Source organism: Gopherus flavomarginatus, chromosome 7 (assembly GCF_025201925.1).
Source record: "Gopherus flavomarginatus isolate rGopFla2 chromosome 7, rGopFla2.mat.asm, whole genome shotgun sequence".
Lineage (NCBI taxonomy): Eukaryota > Metazoa > Chordata > Testudines > Testudinidae > Gopherus > Gopherus flavomarginatus.
Genome location: NC_066623.1, coordinates 64,245,611 through 64,256,254, shown reverse-complemented (window position 1 = coordinate 64,256,254; position 10,644 = coordinate 64,245,611). Strand labels below are relative to the sequence as shown.

Below are 10,644 nucleotides of genomic sequence, written 5' to 3'. Positions count from 1 at the left end.
TGCTGAAAGGAATGAAATGCAGAGAAGAGGGAAAGGGACAGAAACAGATGAGGGAAAGAGAGAAAAAGAGCAGAAATAGCAAAGCTCCTAAAGTTATTTTTCCCCATTGAGGGCTTGGCTACACTAGAGAGTTGCAGCGCTTTTGAGGGGGTTACAGCGCTGCAACTTAGGATGTGGCCACACTTGCAAAGCACGGCCAGCGCTGTAACTCCCTGGTTGCAGCGCTGGCTGTACACCCGGTCGAGCCTCGGGTGTAGGGATTCCAGCGCTGGTGATCCAGCGCTGGTCAGCAAGTGTGGACGCCCATCAGCGCTTTTATTGACCTCCGGGGTATAAGGAGGTATCCCAGCATACCTTAGAAGCCTCTCTGGTAATCATGCACACTCCACTGCCCTGGGCTCAGCTGACCCCTCCTTTAAATGCCCCTGGAATTTTAAAAATCCCCTTCCTGTTTGCTCAGCCAGGTGTGGAGTGCAATCAATCATTCAATCAATCAGCGACCATGCCTCCACACCCCAAACGAGCCCCAGCATGGAACAATTCCGAGCTGCAGGACCTCATCAGTGTTTGGGGTGAGGAAGCTGTGCAAGCACAGCTGCGCTCCAGAAGGAGAAATTATGATACCTATGGGCAGATATCGCAGTCCTTGCTGAGAAGGGGCCATGAACGGGACGCGTTGCAGTGCAGGGTCAAAATAAAAGAGCTGAGGAGTGCTTACTGCAAAGCCCGTGAGGGAAATCGCTGCTCAGGAGCTGCCCCCACAACCTGCCATTTTTACAAGGAGCTGGATGCCATACTTGGGTGTGACCCCACTGCCAATCCGAGGACCACGATGGAGAGTTCAGAGCAGGGAGAAGTGGGGGAGGGTGTAGAGGAAGCCGACAGTGAGGCTACTGGCGTGGAGGGAGACACCCCGGAGTCCCAGGAGGCATGCAGCCAGGAGCTCTTCTCAAGCCAGGAGGAGGCTAGCCAGTCGCAGCAGCTGGAAGTTGCTGGTGAGGAAAAAACTGAGAAGCGTGCTCGGGGTAAGCAGATTTTTATGTTTTGGGAGAGGAGGGTTTGGGTTATGGCTGCCTGCATGCATGCCTAAACGTGGAATAGCCCATTGATTTGATCTATCATGTCTCTGTAATCTGCCTCGGTAATCTCTTGAAAAGTTGCAGCCAGAGCCTGCGCAATGTGCTTTCTCAAGTTTATCGGGAGAGCCACCGTGGTCCTTGTCCCGGTCAGGCTAACTCGTCCGATCCACTGTGCAGCGAGGGGTGGGGGGACCATGGCTGCACACAGGCAAGCTGCATAGGGGCCAGGGCGGAATCCACATTGCTGTAGAAGACCCTCCCTCTCTTCCCAGGTAACACGCAGCAGTGATATATCTGGCAGTAGGAAACCCTGTTGAGAATTTAGGGATATTTGAGTGCAGGGCGCCAGGTTCGCGTTCCCCCCTCCAGCCCCGCGGTGTGTTCCGGTCTCCACACCCCCTTCCCAGGAGGCAGCCAGCCCCGCGGTGCGCTCCGGTCTCCCCCCCCCCCCAGCAGGCATCCAGCCCCGCGGTGGGCTCTGGTCTTCCCCCCCACTTCCCAGCACGTAGCCAGCCCCGCGGTTCGCTCCGGTCTCCCCCCCCCCCTCCCAGCAGGCAGCCAGCCCAGCGGAGCCCTCCAGTCTTCCCTCCCCCCTGTTCCCAGCACATAAACAGCCCCGCGGTGCCCTCCGGTTTTTCCCCACCCTTCCCAGCAGGCAGCCAGCACAGCTGTGCGTTTCCCCCCACCCTCACCAGCAGGCCGGCAGTTACATGGACCGCCCCCCCCCCGCCAGCAGCTCGCCACCTTCCTGTTCACTACTGTCCCCTGTGCAGGACACCAGCTACCTCCTGTACCCAGTGCAGACAAACCCCAGTGACCCATCGGTCAATTCCCCCTCCCAGGTGCACTCGGGGCAGAAACACTCACCCCATTGCTCGCCATGCCTTTGCTTCCCTGGCCTCTGTGTTATGTGAGGTATGTGGGAAGGATGCTACAATAAGTCTAAAAACTCCTTCACTGTGTGATAATAAACAATGTAGCCTCTGTGTATTACATGTTTCTATCTATGTTTTTTTTAGTGACCTTGACTAATGCAGCCGGATCACCGGCCTCACGTCGGCTGCAGAACTTGAGAAAAAATCCCCGAAAATCAAAAGAAGAATTGATCAAAGCAGTTATGATTCACTACAACAGAGAAAGTAGGAAGACGCAGGAATGGAGAGAGAAAATGTATGAGTGGAGGCAAACAGAAAGCAGGAGAAAGGAATTGGCTATCAAAAAAACCTCAAAGCAGATGATAAGCCTCCTGGCTCGCCAAACTGAGTCTTTCGAGTCTCTCCTAGCCATGCAGGCAGATCTGTACCGTGGTAACCCGCACCCCTCCCAAAGCTCTCTTTCTTGTTCCCCAGTATTTGCACAAAACACCTTTCTCCAGCAGCCAGTTTCTTATTACCCCCAGCTGCCCCCAACACCTGTACGATCACCTACCAGCCCTGATAAATATAATTCTTACCCTGTGCACTCCACCCCCATTACCCTGCAGCATAGTAATCCTGAAGTGCAGCAGACATTGAACAGTAATCAAAACAGGACATATTCAAACCTCTGAATGTACAGTCCACCACCCTAACCCCCCTGGCCTTTTATGTACTGTACTTTAAATAAAGGATTTTATGGCTTTTACAATACGTTTTATTATTGCAGGAAGTGGTAAATATTGTACCCCAAGGTAGAACAAAGCACAGCAAAGGCACCAAACATTACTGTTGGCTCTCAGCATCAAATTGCTCCCTTAAAGCATCCCTAATCCTTGAAGCCCTCTCCTGGGCCTCCCTAGTAGCCCTGCTCTCTGGCTGTGCAAATTCATCCTCTAGGCATCGAACCTCGGAGGTCCATTCCTCACTGAATCTTTCACCCTTCCCTTCACAAATATTATGGAGGGTACAGCACGCGGATATAACAGCGGAGATGCTGCTTTCCCCCAAATCTAGCTTCCCATAAAGACACCTCCAGTGGGCTTTCAAACAGCCAAAAGCACACTCCACAGCCATTCTGCACCGGCTCAGCCTGTAGTTGAACCGGTCCTTGCTCCTGTCAAGCTTCCCTGTATACGGTTTCATGAGCCATGGCATTAAGGGGTAAGCGGGGTCTCCAAGGATCACAGTGGGCATTTTGACGTCACCTACTGTGATCTTGCGGTCTGGGAAAAAAGTCCCGGCCCTCAGCCTCCTGAACAGGGAACTGTTCTGAAAGATGCGTGCATCGTGCACCTTTCCAGGCCATCCTGAGTAAATGTCAGTGAAACGCCCATGGTGATCCACAAGCGCTTGCAGAACCACGGAGAAATACCCCTTGCGATTAACGTACTCTGATGCCAGGTGGGGTGGTGACAGAATAGGAATATGCGTCACATCTATTGTCCCTCCACAGTTAGGGAAACCCATTTCTGCAAAGCCATCCACAATGTCCTGCACGTTCCCCAGAGTCACAGTTCTTCTTAGCAGGGTGCGATTAATAGCTGTGCAAACTTGCATCAGCACCATTCCAACGGTGGACTTTCCCACTCCAAACTGGTTCGCCACCGATCGGTAGCTGTCTGGAGTTGCCAGCTTCCAGATTGCAATAGCCACCCGCTTCTCCACTGGCAGGGCAGCTCTCAATCTCATATTCCTGAGCCGCAAGGTAGGGGCGAGCTCAGCACACAGTGCCATGAAAGTGGCTTTTCTCATCCGAAAGTTCTGCAGCCACTGCTCGTCATCCCAGGCTTGCAGGACGATGTGATCCCACCACTCAGTGCTGGTTTCCTGAGCCCAAAGGCTCCATTCCACGGTGCTGAGCACGTCTGTTACTGCCACAAGCAATTGAGTGTCTTGAGTGTCAGGCGTTTCAATATCATCGTCTGACTCCTCACTGTCACTTTGCAGCTGAAGGAATAGCTCCACTGCCATGCGTGATGTGCTGGCAACATTCATCAGCAAGGTCCTCAGCAGCTCAGGCTCCATTTGTAACAGAAATCTCAGAAATCGTGCTGCAGACTCACGATGCCGCCAAACTGCTCGGAATGTGTAACAAAGCACCACGGGGCGTTGGAATAGGAAGCGGAAAGACCCGCACACTTCCTTCCCCTTCCCACAAGCCACAGCGCCAAAATGGGACGAAGTGCTCTGTGGGATAGCTGCCCACAATGCACCACTCCCAACAGCGCTGCAAGTGCTGTAAATGTGGCCACACTGCAGCGCTGGTAGCTGTCAGTGTGGCCAGACTGCAGCGCTGGCCCTACACAGCTGTACGAACACAGCTGTAACTACCAGCGCTGCAAAACTGTAAGTGTAGCCATACCCTGTGTGATGCTGAATGTGATCTAATAAGGATAGGTTCACATTAACTTCATAAAACATCACATGACTTCAATGGGGTCAGGATTTCACTCTGTGAGTATTGTCTTAAGTCTGATCACTACTCATAGAATACAAAGTTAAAACACATGTATAAGTCTTGGCAGATCAGGGCCTATTAACAGACCAATGCCCATGAATTCAAACAAAAGCTGGAAAGGGACATCCTTACTCCCCATGGTATTTTGGCCCTTGAGATGTTGGAAGACTTTGGCTATATTTAATTTTCTTAGGAAGAGGCACATGAGATTTCTATGAATATACAGTTTTGAGAGAAATTGACACTTTCTGCTACATCACAGTTTCATAAATTCTAGATATGACAGTAAGAACTGACAAGTAAATAAGGGAGTTTTGTCGATGGTGTGGGAGGCTGGAAGCACTTAATATAGGAAAGAACCATCTTCACATAAAGTTAGTGAGTTGATCCCAGCAGCTCATGTTCAATGCATTTTTATAGAACCATACTGACATCTAGTGGTTATTTTGGAAATTTCCCCTTTCAGTCTGGAATATTGCAGGTCCAGACTCATTTCTAAAGAGGGGGTTTTGGATTAAATTGGAATCTATGCGTCTGCTCAGATCTGTTGAAAAATCTACATCTATTTATGATGCATGTAATCAAATCTTATTGTCTCTCTACCAAAACTAATCAGGATGCTTGTCACTTCTTGCTGGCAAATGAGATGAACCAGTTAAGTACTCAGGTAGTAGAGTGAGGAAGAGTGGGGTGTTAAATTCCAAATCAATATACCACAGATATGACACATTTCCTTATGCACGTAGTACACAGTTTCAATGAGGAGTGCCTCACCTGCCCTTTCTGAGACCTGGGCAGCATATTCCTCAATCTACCACTGCCCAAAGTCAGGAAGCAAACATTACAAAGATCCTGAATGAGGAACATATACAAAAGATTACTCATTCAGAAAACGTCAGAGGTGAGATTCATTACTTAAGCATAACTAACGTTTTCTGTTACTTCAGTTCTACACTTTCATAGCAGATTCTGATGCAAGAAATTTACAATAAAAATGAGATTATGACATGTACACTACTAGGAGTGGCTTGAGACCCCATTGTGCTAGGTAACTGCTAGCACTCTCCTCTGGCTGGGTATGGCTTAGCTGGCTCTCCTCCCCAGTGCTCCCTGATGATGGTAAATCCAGCTCCACAGTGATCCACCTCTTCTCATGACTCAGCCCTCCAGTCAGGTCACATTGAAATCCACCACTTCCAATAGTCCAGCAAATAGAAGTCCAAATAATTCCAAAACTTTATCAGGTCTCTGTCCCCTGATCCTGGCCTCAGTGGTCCTTACAACCTTGTCCCATGGCTCTGAATTGTCCTTATCCCCTTACATTTAGAGGCAGAGGAGAGGGAGGTTGCTTCACACCACCTTATGCAGTGGCTGAAAGGGAACCTAGCATCTCCCTCTACACCAGGTTCCAGCCCAGGCACTCTATATCTAGCACCAAACACTGCTCCATCCAGTTCCTTGCTGCAATTTCCCTAGACTTCTTCCTGCTGTAGCCTTTCTTCAGGCCTTCTCCCCAGCACCTTTCCAAGCTCTTGTAACAAACAGTGCATCCCAGGACTTCAACCTGGAGATCTGGTCCTGACCCTGACTATGTTCCCAATCCACCACAACTTTCACATTAGGGTTCCTGCAAGCTGCAATCCTGCAGCATTCCACTCCCTGGGCCTCCCTGCCTCTGAGGACCCCTGCTGACTTCCTCCGGGACCACACTGCTGCTCTTGGGTTCAGCAGTTGGTCTGCTTCTTCCCATTTACCTCAGGGCTCCTGTGGTGGACCAGGCACCCCGGTGCCCCTTTGTGGCAGGAGTAGGATGGGGTGCCGATGCCTCACCACTAACAAGTCCTTACGTTTGCGTCTCTGCGGATGGTCAGTGATAGCCTCTTGGCTTTCCTCCCTACTAGCACTCGTCTGGCACAGTAGCACGACCTATCGGCCAGAGTCCATATAACCTCCCTTATGAGCTGGGTAGCACAGCCTAGTGGCCAGAGTCCATGTAAGCTCCCTTATGGTTCGGGGATGAGGGGATAGGGGGACTCAGGCCTGCCCTCTCCACCGAGCCCCTACCCAGAGCCCTGGTAGTGGCAAGCTCTCTTTGCCCTTCACTCGGCGGGGATCCGCCTGCAACAAACCGATCATCACCACAGCCCTAACACTTTGTCTCTAGAGTTCCCCTGGGTCACTTCCTACCCTGAATACCAGTTCATCTGGGGCAGGAGGTCCTCCAGTCTGTTTCTCCTCTGTGACATCCCCCATCAGGGTCCCAGGTAGTGCCTCAGCTTGGCTAACTCCTGGATCCTGACACGCAGGCTTTCTCTCCTCAGGAGCTAGCAGTGTGCATCCTTCCCCTCTGGCAGTCCACCATGACTGAGCTGATCTGCAGGCTTTTATATCTGTTCTCCAGTTGGAGCATACCCAGCAGAGCTTCTGGGGCTTGGCTTCCTCTGCTAGGAAGGAAGGGTTAACCCCTGCTATACCAGTGCAGGGCCGCTCTGCCCCGTCACAGCCCCCTCAGCAGCCTTCTACCCAGCAGGGGTCTCCAGCTCTGGCAAGTACATCACAACCTTCTCTCCCAGCTTCTGTCTGTCTTTATGCCCTCTACTAAAAAGAGAGCAGCTGCTGAGTGTTCCCTGCAGCCCCTTTATGCATCAAATTTCATCTCTTTCGAGCCATTAGCCAGCTCATCCCCAGCTGGGTTTTATCTTTAAATAGGGCTAGTCCACCCTCCAGGTACAGCCAGGTGGGTTAATTGGCTGTTTAGGCCAACATTAACCCTTTTACTACCTGTGTGGGCAGACACATCACAGTACAACCTCAGGCCCCCACACTGAAAAGTTTGTGATCTAAGTAGACAAGAGGGAGGAGAAAATGAATGGAGGCATGGATAGGACTTGCCAAAGGTCACAGAGGAAGTCCACAGCAGAGCTGGGAATTGACCCTACATCGTTTGTGTCCCAGGCAAGTGCCTTAACCACAAAGCCATGATTTTTTATACCTCTATCATATCCCCCCTTAGTCTCTTCTTTTCCAGGCTGAAAAGTCCTAGCCTCTTTAATAGCTCCTCATATAGGATCCATTCCAAACCCCTAATCATTTTAGTTGCCCTTTTCTTAACTTTTTCTAATGTCAGTATATGTTTTTTGAGATGAGGAGACCACATCTGTGTGCAGTTTTCAAGATGTAGGCATACCATGGAATTATATAAGGGCAATAAAATAGTCTCTGTCTTATTCTCTATCCCATTTTTAATGATTCCTAACATCCTGTTTGCTTTTTTGACTGCTGCTGCACACTGCATGGACATCTTCAGAGAACTATCCACAATGACACCAAGATCTTTTTCCTGATTAGTTGTAGCTAAATTAGTATAGTTGGGGTTATTTTTTCCAGTGTGTATTACTTTACATTTATCCACATTAAATTTCATTTGCCATTTTATTGCCCAATCACTTAGTTTTGTGAGATCTTTTTGAAGTTCTTCACAGTCTGTTTGGTCTTAACTATCTTGAGCAGTTTAGTATCATCTGCAAACTTTGCCACCTCACTGTTTACCGCTTTCTCCAGATCATTTATGAATAAGTGAATAGGATTGGTCCTAGGACTGACCCTTGGGGAACACCAGTAGTTACCCCTCTCCATTCTGAGAATTTATCATTTATTCCTACCCTTTGTTCCCTGTCTTTTAACCAGTTCTCAATCCATGAAAGGACCTTGCCTCTTATCCCATGACAACTTAATTTATGTAAGAGCCTTTGGTGAGGGACTTGGTCAAAAGCTTTCTGGAAATCTAAGTACACTAAGTCCACTGGATCCCCATTGTCCACATGTTTGTTGATAGTATTGAACAGACTGTGGCTTCTACATTCACAACACGTAAAAAGAAAATAACTAATACATTAAAAGTCAAATGCAGAGATGAGGCTGGAAATGAGCCCTGGATCCAAACAGCCCTGTGCATTGCAAAAGTTTGTTTTTGGAGCTAGTTACAAACCACCTTGTAAGTTTGAAGGCTTGATGCCATCTCTGGTGACATGAAAATGATGCAATTCAAAACCACAAGGAAAGTTTAACCACTGCCTAATTTATGAGGTAACACAACAGAATATCCCTGAGTTCCCAAAATAATCTGAATACCTGAATTACTCACCACACAGCACTCCTGGTTGTCCCAGGTTAGAGACTGGGAGAAAACACAGTGAATCCAGGGGGCCATGATTCCAGTGATTCCACTTTTCTGTTTTGGGTTCCTTGTGTCCCATGTTAGTTGCAGAATGGACTTCCATTCCAGTCAGGTACTTCCAGCCTAGGTGGTTCTATGGTGTCTGAAAAGTAACACTGACAGGGAAAAGATGGAAGAAGAAGTTACAGAATTGCCTGAGGTTAAAAACAAACACAAAATCGCAGAAATTGTTGATGAGATGAAAAGGGGGGGTGATAGAGTGGCCCCTTTAGAAATAGGTGTCATCCCAATCTCCAGCTGATGCCTATGTGGGGTACAGATTAACCTACATCTGCCTACTGTGAAGCATGTGGCCACTGTCAGACAGGATACTGAACTACATGGACTTCAGGTCTGATCTAGTATGGCAATTCCAGTGTTCCTACATACTGGATAGCCTAATTCTGCCAACTTGAGGCTGCTGAGATATCTTCTCCCTCTTTTGTCTTGACAGTGTTACTAGAGAACAAAAGATATAGAACTCAGAACAAGGGTGAAATGGCTCCAGAGATTTCTGGCACATAAAAGATATTTGCCTATAGGCAAATTTGCCTATTGTCCATTTATTTTTACTAAAATGGGCTGTTTCCATCAAGTATTTCCTTGATTCAATCTTGTTTATTTATGAAGAATGGACAACCTGGCCTGTTTCCCTGAGCAGACTAAGAATAAAAAAACAAGGCAGTTTCCTTCATTACAATTCCAAGCTAATTTGAGTTTGCAATCTGCCCCAAAAGCTCTCTCTCTTGGTTTTCTCTCAGGACCACATTACCAAATATTTCATTTGATGTCTCAGAGCTTTCTGCTTGCTATTTTATTTTTCTTTGCTGGCTTTACCACTGCTTCTGACTCATATACACAGCTGCACTAAACAATACCCAGCCTATGCTTTTGCATTCAATCCCTACGAGAAAATCCCTCAAACTGCATGAACTCAGCTCCAGCTTCAGCCTTGCCATGTTAGTCTGTGATTTGGGTGGCAGTTTCACTTGTTTCAGCTATCAATAAACAAAGCTGCATCTAACTGCTCCCTCATTTAGCCTTAACTGAAGGTGGTTATCATGCCCATCAACTTCAACAAGGTTTGTGACTGTCCATAGATCAAAGATACATTCTCTGGTAGCCACTCATCCTCAGGCATAACACACTTTCAAACTGAAATTTTTTTTTTCAGTTTAATTCACAACTTTTCCATCTTTACGCCTGTGACTGTGATGCCAATACCAACATTTCTGGTAGTTCATTCCACTGCTGAGGTGTCTTTAAAGTGTCTCCTGGTATAAGCAAGCCAGAGTACAGGCATTTTATTTCCAAGTAAGAAATATAGCAATAAGTATATATTTTTCCTTCTATTGAAACATTTAATTCAATGTTTTTTCCATTGTCATTGAAAATGTAACAACTTTAACTATGAATAAGTGATAACTAATTAAAAGGAAAACCCCAACCTTTTTCTAAAGATAAGAACAACCTCATTAAATTTGCTGCAAAGATTTTACCATGGGGAACAAACTAGAAATAGCTTTCAGAAATAGGAATCTGCAAGCTGGGCCCAGGAGACAGTCTACTGTCATTTTGATATAATGTCCTTGTTTACCACAGATATCTGGGAATAAACAGAATGAATGTGCATGGCCTCTAGAACACATGAGGACTGAGTTACCTAAAGAAGCAGGTCAATAACAATGCTAAAGTTAAAAAGTCAAAAACTATATTGAATGGGAGAGGCTGTGAAGACTGTAAAGCATCAATCCTTCAGTTCCTGCTTACTAAGTCTTAGCATGCTACAAGGTACTGACCCAGCTTCTTTCAAACAAACATTTTGGTAGAGAAAATCTCTCTCCTTTTCCATCCATTAGGAAAGCAACAAGTTTTTCTATTATCTTGATGGGAACCTCCCTTGCTTGGTAGGCCCTTGGTCTTAAACAGTAGCATGGCTTGGAAAGCATAGCACAAAATATTCCATTGTTGGTT

The 10,644-nt window shown here is 47.4% G+C and overlaps 1 protein-coding gene across 1 annotated transcript; it reads left to right on the top strand.

Annotated features, from left to right (window-relative positions):
- Positions 1-331: 331 nt before the first annotated feature.
- Positions 332-2,669, top strand: LOC127054973 (zinc finger and SCAN domain-containing protein 29-like). Its single transcript, XM_050961465.1, has 2 exons — positions 332-1,025; positions 2,099-2,669. The coding sequence occupies exons 1-2, from the start codon at positions 377-379 to the stop codon at positions 2,626-2,628; spliced, it is 1,179 nt and encodes a 392-aa protein (XP_050817422.1). The 5' UTR covers positions 332-376; the 3' UTR covers positions 2,629-2,669.
- The last annotated feature ends 7,975 nt before the right edge of the window (positions 2,670-10,644 follow it).